The following is a 14566-nucleotide window of genomic DNA, read 5'->3' as shown; positions in this document are numbered from 1 at the left end:
CCCAAATTCCATCAATTGTTATGTAAAGATACTTAATGAATTGCTTTCTTTAAACATATGAATATTTCAACATTTCTGATTGGGGAAGATTTTGCATGATGGGATTTTTAAATGAACTGAACACGCACGCACGCACGCGCACACACACACACACACACACACACACACACACACACACACACACACACACACACACACACACACACATGCAGGCAGGCACAGATTCACTGAGCGTGTATCATCAAAGACATCCTTGATTTCACGAATTGCAGGACACGGTAACATAACATGGTGGAACCTTGCAGCTCCCAGTTGTTGCTGTAATGTTAGCTCTCCCCTGACTTATTCTCAGATTGGTATCTCCCTCGGACCAAACCTTACAAACTCCCCTGTTGGACCATTCAGATGCAAATCCAGTGAAGGACATGTTATTGTTCTGTGAAGGACATTTGTGTCTCACCTCTTTGCTATCGTCTTACTCCTATTATCGTTTAGTCTTTGCAAGGAGGCCTTTTATTGAAAGGCTGAATGGCACTGCATGTTAACAACAAGGATTTAAAACTTTAATGGCACATTGGTGATCATATCTGACTGTGCTGATTTTGAATTCAAACTGAGACTGAATGCATTTAGCTGATTCAAGGCTCAGCAGCAAACTGAGCTCATGAATCGTTATCAGAAGTAATCTGCACTACTCCAGCCAAAATGAACCCGCCTGTGGCAGGAAGCTCATACTCATGTCATGTAAATAAGGCTTTAGGCAAGATGATAAACAAATATGATTAAGTAAAAGGGTCAATGAGGACACACCTGTCACACACACATAAGCAAGGATATCTACACTGCAGACAAAAGGGTATCTAATAGCACAAGACTGCCTGAAACCTTACACTGCTGAGTGAATGCTCAAAGACAGAGGCCTATCATCTCTACTTAAGAACACTAGTTACTAGTGTAAGCCTGCTCTTATCTGATCCACCATCACATTTTAAAGACATCCATACATGTCTGCACTGTTTGGCTGCTGAAATGGGGTTCTGTTCCTGAAGGATTTGCTAAGAGGACAAAGAGTGAGCAGGACTTTGAATCTTTGTCTTTGCCTCACATGCCTCGCATTGAATAGGAAAACGTAGTAACAACTGATGCTGAGATGTTTGATCACGCCAAGTCTATTTTTGTTACCTTTCTCTACCTTATCTTGTCATTGCAGGGATGAAAACATAATTTCCTTTGTTGGCACAATTCTGCAAGTTACTCAGCAAATGAATCCCTGATGTCAGCTCTGACCTTCTGCTTCCTTTGCCACACTGAAGAGACATAACTGCATTATGTTGTACCTATGTGTTGAAATTGCCAAATTTGATTCCTGCACATTTCTAGAAATGGTGAGTCAGTATGGTGAGTGCTAATCCCATGAGACTTTTGTCATTTGAAAGTCAATGTGTGAGCAGCACAGAGAGCTTTTGTCAGCAGCCCCACAATAGAGCTCTCAAGCTTACACTGCCAAGGGGAAAACTGGAGACGGGGGACCTGGAGAAGTCGAGCTCCCCTTACCTGTGAAAGTATAAAATGCTTCATGAATCTGTCAAGATGTTAGTTATAGAGTCACTGATGCTGGTAAACTGCTGAAAAGCCATGAAGATCCTCTGACACCAAACTAGCCAAGCTCCCCCACAGGTGAGTCTTTTTTATAACACATAAACACCAAAGTCTATCATCCTTACACCTACTCATAATGCAAAATGCTTTCATTCCTCTGCAGCATCAAATAATGGCCTCTATTGGTGCATTATTAGTGCTGTTGCCTGTTGCATGGACATGTTCTCCCCAAAAAGCAGGTAATGCAGCACTATTCGTATATAATGTATTTATATATAACATGCACCATTTCTTAAGTTTGTGTTTTCATCTTTCTTCAGATTATGTCATGGTGTCATGCTTCCCCAACGCCATTATTGCGAATGTTCCTGAGTGTCCTTATGGCTGGGAGATAGAGCAGCTATCCTTGGGTGGGGTCTGTTACACAGGAATACACAGCATAGGTTATTTCCGCTTCATCATCCCAGATCTAACACCCAAAAACCACTCTTACTGCGGCACACAGTCTGAGGTGAGCTGAGTGTCACAGGCTTTCATGTAACTGTGAGATCAATAGCAAAAACGAAATCCTCCAGTAACAAAGAAAATAGCTTGATAACATTTCTAGAAACTATCTGCACAGCAAAACACTCTCTGACCTCCAAATGAATAATAAACTATTTGGTTAAAGCTTGTGTAGCTTCATATTCAGCAAAATCTTTAAAATCAAAGTAATTGTGCTTGAAACTGGAATATCAATCTCTTCATGTATCACATTTTAGGGAGTTAATTTCTCAAATTGGGTGTTTCTGAATGAACCAATTTATAAAACCAGCAATCAATGAACTATTTTCTTCACCTGTTAAGACTTTTTCACATTAGCCTAAGTCCTGGAATAGGCTTTTTCTATTTTAAAATAGATATTTGGGCATTTTAATGTTTGTACGATTAAAAACAGACAAGATTCTCTGCTTTGGTCGAAACCCAAACATCTCAAAACAAGACTAAATGTCTGATTTTGTAGTGCAGTAGTCAACCTCTTTGTTTTCCTTCACAGTACATGCCTGGCAAAGACCCCAAGTACATCTTCTATAATTCCATTGTGTCCAACGATACTTCACTTACAGTTAGAAACCAGCCAGTCAACTATACCTTTAGCTGCATGTACCGAGCAGCCTACCTTGTAAATAACGCCGTCTTCAGCCAAAGGTGAGCATCCGCCAAGGACACCAGCTGGTCATAGTTACAGTGTTGAGAATTTGTGCATTCTAACCCAATGACTTGCAGCGTTTTTACTAAATCCTCTACTTTTTCCAGAGTGGCAACAGTTTATGTCAACAACGGGAGTTTAGGCACTTTTAGATCACAGTTGTCTTTGAATGTGTTCACGGTGAGTACCTGCTTACAGATTTTCCTTTCTCCAGTGGATGCCTTTTCACATGCTTAGCTGAATTAAAGCCACGATGCAGGATAATGTCTGGATAAATAACTATTATCAATATTAACTTGGTGTATGTGTAGAGTTGCATGTGATGATGGCATTCAAACTGAAAAATACACTCCTTTTTATAGAATTCTAAATTCCTGTATGCCAAAGATGCTCCCTATGTGATTGACACTTCTGAGATTGGCTCTGAAGTCTTTATTGGCATTGAAGCAAAAGGTCTCAGTAACAGGTAAATTCAATGATACTAGATTCCTTTATTTCCCTCAGGGTTTCACATAGGACATGTTGTATTTCTCGTAGATTACTGACACTTATTTTTAATCTACCTCTCAGATTCAAAGTTGTAATCAACAACTGCTGGGCCACTCCCACTCCATACTCAACAGACAAGAAAAGGTGGAGCCTCATCATTAACAGGTAGTTCAACATGAAGTTACATTCAGATATTACATTTATACTTCCACTGGTTTGGTGAATTAAAAAATAAAATCACTGTCTTTTTTCCAACAGCTGCCCATCTGATAACACTGTGACTATATTTGAGAACGCCAAAGATAGTCGCTCCTTGTTCAAATTCAATTCATTCCGCTTCCAGCGACTGGAGAAGGTCTCCACTGTGTGGCTTCACTGTGAGGTCCACATTTGTGATGGAGAAAGGCTCAACTGTCAGCCAGTGAGTAGGACACATTCTTGTAATATAGACACTATTGGTTGGTCGATTCCATTTCAAGGTTCAAGATTCAATGTATTTCATCCATAACCATCACGTTTATACACAACAGACATAAGGTTTGTGTTTCCAGCTGTGACGCTTGCTCAGTTTTGATCCTTTTCTTCTTCTCTGGTTGAAAACTTGTACGTCACTCTGAAGGAAAGAGAAGGTGATGGTCTCCATGATTTTGCTCTGGCCTCGATCCAGACTCATGTCCCTTCTGTTGTTGTTTTCTTCTCTCCTGTCTTCCTCTGCAGAGCCCCTGCTCGGCCAGGAGTCTGTCCGCCGAGCCTGAGCTGATCGGGGGAGTCCTCACTGCTGAGTTTCAAATTAAAGGTACAGTAAGCACAAAAAGCTGCCCTCAGTTACACATACATATTGAGCTGAAGTTGAGCTCGAATTTCCCATGACTACCTTTAAAATAGAGCTTTGCATTCTTTTTCCCCGAAAAAATTCAAAGACTGTAGTCAACTGCTAAATGCTGTTTTTTAAAATTTCTTCTGTATGCTCTATTTGTGTCACTGTGCAGTTAATGGGTCCCCCAACCATGGACACATAGCAGGTAAACACATTTGATATAGTAGTGACGATTAATACAAAATTTGCATAAAATACAGATTACTTATACATACATATCAATAAGTATGTATGGTCTGATTTATATTGTAATGTATGTTTGTATTATGGTTGTCTTTTCTAGGCACATCAGTATTCATTCTGTTGCTGGTCATGATAAACACATGCTGTGGTTTTATAAATGGATCGAGAATGTAGCACACACACACACACACACACACACACACACAAACACACAAACACACAGAGGGGAGTGTCACCTTGGACTCAGGAAGCGTATGATACACTCCTCCTCCATGAGCTCATTCAGCACTAATATAAATTTGTAATTAGCACATTTCTTGCAGTGATGCTGTTCCACTGTGTGTGGGACACCTAGTTAACAGTGTGTACATTATGTCACTGAAGTCTGCAATAAAGATTTCTTGAAAACAAACATTTAGTCCCTCTTGCTTTATATTATGTGTAACAATTCAAGAAGGGTGTTGTTAAAATTAATTTGCAATGAAATTTAGACCCTCAACATGACAACACCTAAAACAATAAACTGGTAGGTCAAACTTATTGTATTAGAACAATATATTCATTCTCAATATGTGATTTACAATTTTTATTGCACAGTACTGTGGAATTGAAAATCCAAAACGATTGCTCTCTGTCATATCTGATAACCCCAACGCCCTCCAGCCATACTGTATTACGAGAAAACTGTAGAACCTTAATCAAACCTCCGAAACAGCAGCATTAATTAAAAAACACAAAGAAAACATTTCAAAACCACTGATTTACGTTTTATTGTGACACATCAGAGATTTTGTGAGTCTATGTATCTATGTAGAACAACTGCCATAGAGAAAGAACCCATCATGAGTTTTAAAAGTATGCTGTATGTTGTAAATCCATGATATCTAGTCTGGTCTAGTCTGTAACTTCAGATATTATCTGTAAAAGTGTGTGATTTCTGCCAAATGTGCTCAGAATAACAGTACTTCTTCAAATGTTCACTGATGTCATCAGGGCGCTTGTTGCGTGACCTTTGTTCAAAGGTTTATGGGATTTTTTCTCAGCAACACGGGATATTTTGGGTTTGATCTTAGGGAGAAATTGGAAAAATACCAAGCGGGTTCATACCATTACATTTGTTCAAAATCAGCCATTGTGAAAGCTGTGACGAAGAAACTACTTTACCTCTGTTGTTGCTTTAAAACATTCAGGTGGATGGGGGCTGTGAACAACAGGAGGAGGGGGGTTAAATCTGTCCCTGCTCAGCAGCCAGTAGGTCTTTTGATACCCTTTACCCTGTCACAAACAAACAAAGTAAAAGCATGTAGTGTATATTGTGCATTTTACTGCAAATAAAACATAATTTCTTCACTCACCTTCATTTCAATTTCCCCTCTTTCCTCCATCTCAAATGATCCGACCTGGACAAGAATATCAGCAGTGCCCTGAGAGATGTGAATCTTCAGGGCTGTGCAAAACACACAATGACATCAGCTTAATGTAGATACTTGCTCATTCCTTTCATGCATTTGTGTTTAATACAAATCATCTAAAGCACTTCTAAATGTATGAGTTCACCCACGTAAACTGTTACTTTCCATCCGAGAAGCCGTGTTCACCGTGTCACCAAAGAGACAGTAGCGAGGCATTGTGGTCCCTACAACTCCAGCAACCACTGGACCTGGAAGTTCAAAGCATGCTAGTTATGAAAGTATGTATTTATGAGTATGTTACAGCTTTTTTAAACCCTTTGGGGCTTAAATTGAGGATTTAGTGTATGTGCGCAGCGTCTCTTGCTTACCTGAGTGTATCCCAATGCGAATAGCTAGAGCCTCCATGGGCATATGGCGGATTTTGAAGACCTTGATTGCAGACAGGAAATGCAGAGCCATTGTGGAGATCTCAACAGCATGTTGATTGCCATTGCTGATGGGTAGACCGCTCGCTACCATATAGGCATCCCCAATGGTTTCCACCTTATTAAGTACAAAGGGGAAAAAGCTTCAATAGTGAGTTTTGAGGTCTGCAAGTCAGTGAGCTGTAAAACATTCTCAAGAATTCTGCCATAAGTCATTAAGTGAGCGTCCACATACTTTGTAGACATCGTACATCTTGATGATGTCGTCAAAGAGGGAGTAGAGGTCATTGAGGAAGTTTACCACCTCCATGGCGGAGCTCAGGGAGCACATAGAGGTGAAGCCAACGATGTCAGAGAAGAAGATGGTCACCATGTCGTAGCTACATGGCTCCACTGACTTCCCTGCCATCAGCTCATCTGCAATGTAACTTTGACCAAAGGAAAGAGAGCACAAATATGGTAAACATGGTTTACAATCAATGGAGGCCCGCACAAGTGATGACACTCACCCGCTGGAGAAGGCAAAAAGGATTGTATTTTAAGTTTCTATTTATTCATTTTTATATTTAGACTCAGTGGGTTGAATCTTGGTGGCTACTTTTCTTTGTTTGTATGTCAACAAGTGACATCACCTAGCTGTGACAGTGGCGTTTAGCTTGGAATTATGGGAGTTGCTGTCTAAAAACAAGGCTTATCCCTTTCATGTTGATTTATTTATGTGATTTGAATATAAATAAAAGCTGCTAAAAATTCAAATGCATCCATTACCTTGGTAACATACTGGACAGAAGCTTGTCTGCGCGGGTCTTCTCTGCTGTGAGCTGATTGGTCCTCTCTTCCACCACCTCCTCCAAGTGATTTGCATATTTCTCCAACTTTTCCACCATGTTGTCCAGTATATTTGCATGACTGCCAAAGCAAAAACCCAATCAACTGTTCAAAATTAGGCGATTTTTACTTAAATGTGTGTCACCATATTCCATCACTGCCCTACCTGTCCGGGCTGGTGTCCTTCAGCTGTCTCCGTATGGACCCGAATGGTGGTCGGTGGTCAGGGTTTTCATTCCAGCAGGCCTTCAGCAGTGTGTTGATGTTGTCGTCACAGACCTGCTCAGCCAGCACAGGTCGGAGCGGCTCCCCTTGGTAAGGCGTCCGCAGCTGCATGATGATCTCTGCAAACATGTGGCAAATGCTGAATGTCTGAACTTACTTCTTTGGAATCCTTTATGCCATCTAGTGGTCATAAATCGAGTATTGCAGCTTGACTGTTGGAAATGCAATGATAAAATCTCTGGTAATTTTCTTATCTATTGAATGATAACAGCTAATGGAAATGAGCGTTAGGTGATATCATATAAAGATAAATACTGATTTGTTTAGACTTTACACTGTGGAACTCAGGAACCTGCCCTTTCTCTGTTTCTGTGTGTGTATATGGAGTAAATGTGTAAATGTTGTGACTATCTGTTGTGTTTCCCACTGCATGCTGTCAGAAGCTCCTACCAAAAGGATAAGATGGCAGTGATAACATTAGTGAACCCCATCTTGCAAACCTTTTGGTTCCAGGTTGATGTCTTGGTATGGGCCCGACCGAGAATTGTACATGAGCTCCCACATGATCATAGAAAAGCTGAAGACATCGCCCTTTTGTGTTCCATTGAATGGGAGATTGACCTGTCTCAGAAGCTCTGGGGCTGTCCAGTACAAGTCTACAACACAGGTACCAAAAGTATTACCTTGGGATGTTGTCACTAAACAGCAGGAAGACAGCAGATTGAATCCACTCACTGACCTTCATAATTGACATTGTCTAGTATGAGGATCTTGTTTTTGGTCCCTTGTTTAAACTCCCACAGTCCGAACCCAGAGAGTTTAATCTGGAGTCGACTATCCACTAGACACGTGCTGGGCCTCAGATTCCCGTGAGATTTCAGGGTGCTCTTGTGAATGAACTCCATTCCCTGGAACATGAGTGAAAGGGTTTAAATCATAAAGAGGTCAGACACTATATTTGTAAAAGATTAGCCCTGGAGTATAACCACATTTTGTTTAATTGTGTCCAATCTAATTACATTTTTTGAGAGAGCATTTGAGTGTTTCCAGGACTCACATTGACAATGTCATAAGCAAATGACAGTTTAAACATCCAATCCAGCTCCACATCAGAAGCCTTGAGAACATCCTGCAGGGCAAAAACAACCCAAAAGTCAACAATATTTGGAAGTCAAAGCTTTAAACCTGTATCTGAGTATAGCACCAATACGTCGCTGTGATCATTTTCAATATGAGCATGAGTTTCCGGGAACACAACAACCTTCAGGCTCCCTTTCTTGCAATGCTGCACGATGAGACAAGGTGGCTCGACACAGACTCCAAAGAACTGCACCAAGTTCTCATGCTTCATTTCTTTCATCTGTCTTAAAAAGTTGAAAATGGTTAGGCACACATTACATATGCAAACACAATACACTGAATGTGACTGATGGTTCTTGAACAATGTAGTTGCTTGGTCCATTAGAACAAGAACACATCTCTGATCATCATATCATCAAATAATAATATAGAAAATAGTACCGAACAAGTACAACATGAGGAACATTACCGTATTGAACTCTGCGATGATGGAAGGTTTCTGAATATTACTGGCAATGTTGTTCTTGAGGTACCTGACGGCAACTTGATTCCCCTAGATGGAATTAAAACGTGAATTAGCCACAGAGGTGAGATATTCTGCACCATACAAATTCAGAATTGTGAATGAAACAGGCACCTGGAAGAGTCCGATAGTGGTGAAGACATGTTCTTTCCCTGCTTTGTCCCTCAGGTCATAACTGGCGTTGGACAAATTGGACTCAGAGCCTCCTGAGCCACTGCCACTTTTACTGGCTGTGGTGCTCAGAGACACGGCCCTCATTCCCTGGAAGTAACACAACAAACGATGTCATATTAGACCAGTGGTTCTCAAACTTTTTCTTTTGCGCCCCCCTTTTATAGATCATGTTTTTCAGCTGTAACCAGAGGTTTCAGGGGGTTCCCGGTTTTGAGTGCCGGCGCCCACTGTAAGTGTGCCTGCACACATACACACACACTCTGGAGTCGGCACCGGCTCCGGCATCGGCACTGGCGCACTTGTCGGTGCCGGTGTTAAACCAAAAAACTGCTCATACTGCAAGCTCCCTGATGATGGTGACATCACTGTAGCAGATCAGCCACCAGCAGGAATCGTCAAGTCTGTCCTGTAGTCGTAATTTTTGCAGGACCAGGATCCCAATGCAGAAGACTGCCAGTACACCGATGACAGGGAAGCTCACTAGCATAGCCAGCAGGGTGATGTCTGTCATGATAGAAGACAGTAGTTTAGGAATATAAACAACTATTCAACAAATGGCCGTGGAATATTATCATAGGTGATACTTTACCATTCATTAGCCAGTCACAGAGCTCATTGTTGAATCCACATTCTGGGTTATCAGATGGTGGTTTTCCTTTGGGCCACACCACAGATGAAAACATAAGTGTTGGCCTGAAATGAAAGATTAAATAACAATGTTTTTGTATTTAGTAATAGAAAACGTGTCCCATCTGTAGATTTCTATGTTATTTTTTAATCCTGGAAAATATTTGGGATCCATAACTGTGAGTGTTACCGGATTCCTTTAGTGTGACTGTCAAAATGTAGGATGGGCACAAACTTTGTGGTATCTGCTAAATGCTGTAAGTCATAAATGGAATAGTCCACGTTTCTCTCTCCCTCGTCATCAAAGTGGACTAATCCAGAGGCTCCTGGAATGAGAGAACGTTATTATGTTACACTGTTTTTGGGAAAGATGCTGTAACATTTTGCTGCATCAGTTGTGGAACTAAGAAGTACGATCAAAGACCAAAACACTGAATTGTCAATGTCAAAGTTGTGTCTGCTTAGTTAGTGTTATGCAAAAGCTCAGAATTTACAGTGGCAAACGCTGAGCTATTTAGGCTCTGCACAGACGTCAGATCAGGTGCAGCAATTACCTCCACAAGGCATTGTAATGTAACATTAACAATTCCAGGAAGCATATTTCATTGTATTTTAGTGAGACATATGAATCATGCATTTGTAAAATAGAGTTAGCTACCATAAAATCGAATGTTGTTTTTATCTTTTAATCTCTTCAGAACCTGTCGTCCATCTTGAGGGTCTTGTCCGTCTTTGAGAACCTCCTTCAGCCCCATTGCGTAAAGGAGCACAGCATCGTGCAGATAGGCTGCATACGGGCTAACCTGGAATAACAGCAACAACAAAGTGTACATATAAGGACGACATGACAGGTGTGTATAATGCACTTTGGTTACTTTTTCAAATGTGGTTTTACCTCTTTTTCAGATGTCAGGTTGCTCTGAAATGGCAGGCCTCTCAGTTTTTGAAAAACTTGCTCAAAAAAGTCATAATACTCATAGCCATCGTAGGTTTTCTGTCCAATGATAAAGGCCATTTCAAAGGCCCTTATGGCGGCCTGGTTTAGCCTGTTGTTAATTGCATATTTCCACAGGTTATCCTGCTCAGACACAAACATGGACATAACACACAAGTTAGTAAGGAACTGTGCATATATGATATGAGTTCATTAATTATAGCTTAGCTCTCTTTGGATTGTATGAATGTGCATTGTTAGTTATTATTATTAGGAGAAACTACCACTGAAGAAACAAAATACAATTTGCAGAAACCAAAAAATCTATTTTTGACAAGAAAGTGCTGCAATGTTTTGAAATTGCAGGTATGTCTGAATAAAATGTTTGATGAAATGTGCTGAGACAATTTTTCAACTTCCCAGCTAGAATGTATGTTATAACAAGAACCTCTGTCAAATCTCACTTGATCTCCAATTTCTGACCTCTTGTCAGGGTTTCTTGTTTGACCTTCCAGAAAAGAACAAGCAAACTCAGTTTTAATTTGTAAATCTTATACTCACCACAGTGCCACTGACCTCAAAATGTTGCACCAGGAAGAACACATACTCCCCATTCATTAGGCCCTGTCGCTCAGCCTCTAGCATCAGACCCATTGAGTCCTCACTATTTGTTAACACCACAATCACTGGGGGGGTCAGAGGATCGTTCACGGGATCGAAGGAAACAATTGACAGATTGAGAAACAAGGACAAAACTAGAGCAAGAATGTGGTCACGTCATTGCAAAGAGCCAAATATCAATATCATCACAAACTGCAAACATAAACCACAAAAAATCATACCTCACCTCTGGCAACTGTAGCAATATACTTAATGTTTTGATAAATGAGCTGTCGATCACTGGTGTCAAACTTAATTGCTGCAGTTAATTTGAAATTGGCTTTCAGCGGCTCCTCCACTATTTTCCACAAAGCATCAACCTTGTCCCAAGTGTTTGAATCTAATCCTCCACCAATCATAGCTACATGACTCCATCCAAAAAACTCCAAGGTCTTCATCAGGATTTCTGCACTTCTTTTAAGTGGGGGCACAACTTTGATGTAGGAATCATAAATGTCACTGTTGTCTGTTTTGGAGGATTGCCCGACAAAACTAAACATCGGAATGTTCCATGAAGATGCAATAAGACCCGTCACCTGCAAACCAAGAGATAATCTTGAAAAGGAGCGTAAGTAGTGAAAATGACAAAGGACAACAACAAGCATCCCATCACATCATTGAAAACATTCCGTACCTCAGCTTCTTCAGGACAAGCAGGACCGAAGATCGCAGACACTTTCTGTTTCCACACCTGGTGGATGAATTGTTGCAGAGAAGTTTTGGGATTACAATCAGAATCTGTGTAGACAAACTCCATAGTGTAATTCCCGAGAAAGGAGGGATTCGTATTGACTTTCTCCACAGCTATCTGTAAGGCAGCGCCCAGTCGAAGAGCGCTGAATGGAAACGACATGTTCCGAGGAGCCTGGAAGCCAATCAATAACTTGTGGGAAATTGGTGCATTTGTGTTATTATTGATCAAAGCGGCAGCATTTAACCTAAAGACAAGCACCAATATCTGGCTAATGCCAGAAGCGTACGCCACACAGGGCATCAATCTCATCCTGCAAGAGCTTGATGTGGAAGGTGTGATTTAGTCTCACGTTGTGAGACTTAAATACTCAGCTTCCCTAGTGATGCTGGAAAGAGGATTAGGGAGGAGAATATATAAGTGGGAGGAACACGGATGCATTAAGATCACATCTCTGCAGTGTTCTCTATTACATTTGACTCCATTCTCTTCTTATTTTGTATTATATATTTGTTCATTATTGTGTTTGATGAAGAAGACCGAAAGTATGTTTTTGTATCATCAAAAACGTCCCTATGAAATCGCATCTACTACAGAAAGTACAAAGAAATTATACAGTATAAGGTATACAGTAAAAATGATGTCTGCTTCACATTTATTCATACTCAAAAATAACATCAATAATGGACGTTCTGTCTTAGGTCGACTTTTTTAATGATGATTCAGGCTTTTTAGATTGTTAAAGGAAAGCAGGTCAAAGTCACGACAATCAGTTCCCTTCGTATTTTATCTCAGGGACACACACACTCACACACACCTATACACACACTCTTTCTTCACACAAACAGAGAAAAGTAAACCATTTTATTTCGAGTGTGATTTAATTGGAGGGTAGCAGATAAACAAAAAAAAAAAAAGAGAAAAAAACAGCCATGTCATGGATCTCCGAGGAGTCGACCTGTTGGTGGAAAGCTGTAAAGAGCAGACAAGGCAGGTTGTGCCCTGCCCGCTGCACAACATGCTCACACCTGTGTGCAGTTTAATGTGCTAATGAACACAGGTGGGCAGATCATACATTAGTGGCGTTACTGGTTTCAGCTGCTCTTTCTCTTGGGGATCCATGCTAATCCTGACCACTAACAACCTCTGCTAATCCACCAGGTAATTTTTGCAGCTTCTCCAAGGAAATGATCTGTCTTCATGTTGCTGGCCAAATGAAATGAATGAAGTTAGGAGTTGGTATAGTTCTGGATTTGTTTTTTTGAAAGTACAGTGATTGCACAACGTATCATCCTCGCACCTAAATGACTTCCCTCTCCAGCCTTTTATCTTTCTTACCACATTCTAAACCTGCACACACTGATAACACCTCTGTCCTGAGAAGTTGATTATTAAATGGTTTATCTTGTTGGGATTATTAATTTTTTTTATCGCAGGCTAAATGTTACTGAATCATAATGGATAATGCTTTCATTCAACAAAACCAATAAATATTTTAATTGTCACTTAATTGTATGAAATGTAGAAATTCAAATGCAACATTTAATGAAAACAGTGATTCATCTTGGGCTTTTTTTACTGTTGTTTTGCATGCACTATGGAAATGAGAGGACTTAGAACCTAATGTAGAGGAGATAAGGACCTTTCCTCAAACCACCATCTCAAATAAGTTGTACAAATGTCTCATCCGACTTCAAATCAAATAATCTATTGGCTGCATGCAGCAGTCCTCTGATTTAGAAGCTTGATGAGTTTTGCACTTTAATATTGTTTGTCTGTGTGTTTTTATCAGTTGAAGTGATGTTTGCCAAAGTTCAAAGGTTCATTTCACTCTTGTCAGTCTGTTTTATGAGTTCCTCAGTGTCCCTGAGTTTGCCCACAAAGCAGAGGAAGAGGATCTGCTGGGCACATATGCCACACACACACATACACACACTGGGTGCAGAGTGGGACATCAGGACCAGTGTGAGATCTGTTGCTGAGCAGGTAGGATCAGCCTGTTTTTGCCTGTAATGTAACCTTCTATTCAAGATGATGTCGAAGCATGAACCTGAACAAAATATCTGACCCTAAGTCTGAATGATCAAGTTGGTGTTAAATCTGGATAGATGTTGTGGATTGCATGCAACATGTTGATCAATAACAATTCTATTCTATGTGTGCTTTGGGATGCAGATAATTTCACTTTAACTTAAACTCCAACTTTGTACTCTAATCGACCTTGGTCGTGTGTGTTCTCGGACTTTGCTCATCTCAAAAATCAAGATAATGATCAGGTTGCACTCAAGAAGGGGACAATATTTCATATGCTGCTCTTTCACACATGCTTTTATGTTACTTGGGTGTTTAAGTTGGGTCTTTTGTGCCACGTTTACATATCACTGAACTTAGCACTATTTATTCTTATGTTGGGTGGTGTAGAGTATTAGGTGATTAGGAGATGCTGTTGCACAACTCGTGTTGACTTTGACCTCACCAAGTTATGGCCCCAGTAATATTAGGTGCTATTAAGGAGCTTGCATGATAAAGGCTGTAGTGTTTTCAGTTAGAACTTTTGCTTTCATGTTATTTCTCCAGCTCTTTGTCAAAGACTTGCACCAAATACATATTAACACCTTCCAGCTTCTCTCCACCTGGCAGGCTTTGCAGC

General features: G+C 40.5%; 2 protein-coding genes across 2 annotated transcripts; one reads left to right on the top strand and one right to left on the bottom strand.

Annotated features, from left to right (window-relative positions):
* Nucleotides 1–1771: 1771 nt before the first annotated feature.
* On the top strand, nucleotides 1772–4511 carry tectb (tectorin beta). The gene is made up of 9 exons (XM_076151474.1): nucleotides 1772–1838; nucleotides 1920–2110; nucleotides 2636–2787; nucleotides 2896–2968; nucleotides 3151–3254; nucleotides 3359–3442; nucleotides 3536–3698; nucleotides 3995–4073; nucleotides 4438–4511. Exons 1-9 carry the CDS (start codon nucleotides 1772–1774, stop codon nucleotides 4509–4511), a joined length of 987 nt encoding a protein of 328 aa, XP_076007589.1.
* A 624-nt stretch (nucleotides 4512–5135) lies between these two features.
* gucy2g (guanylate cyclase 2g) lies at nucleotides 5136–13038 on the bottom strand. The gene is made up of 23 exons (XM_076151758.1): nucleotides 13006–13038; nucleotides 11860–12108; nucleotides 11413–11761; nucleotides 11127–11251; nucleotides 10527–10709; nucleotides 10290–10434; nucleotides 9822–9957; nucleotides 9594–9697; nucleotides 9342–9508; nucleotides 8945–9091; nucleotides 8777–8860; nucleotides 8489–8587; nucleotides 8285–8356; nucleotides 7967–8135; nucleotides 7728–7883; nucleotides 7169–7346; nucleotides 6943–7083; nucleotides 6410–6602; nucleotides 6118–6292; nucleotides 5899–5997; nucleotides 5693–5784; nucleotides 5502–5612; nucleotides 5136–5156 (listed from the first exon to the last, which is right to left on the bottom strand). The coding sequence occupies exons 1-23, from the start codon at nucleotides 13036–13038 to the stop codon at nucleotides 5136–5138; spliced, it is 3228 nt and encodes a 1075-aa protein (XP_076007873.1).
* Nucleotides 13039–14566: the final 1528 nt, after the last annotated feature.

The sequence above is a fragment of the Genypterus blacodes genome, unplaced genomic scaffold (genome assembly GCF_046128005.1).
Source record: "Genypterus blacodes isolate CSIRO-AG114 ecotype Tasmania unplaced genomic scaffold, CSIRO-AGI_Gbla_v1 ptg000055l_1, whole genome shotgun sequence".
NCBI lineage: Eukaryota > Metazoa > Chordata > Actinopteri > Ophidiiformes > Ophidiidae > Genypterus > Genypterus blacodes.
This window is presented reverse-complemented; position numbering and strand designations above follow the sequence as displayed.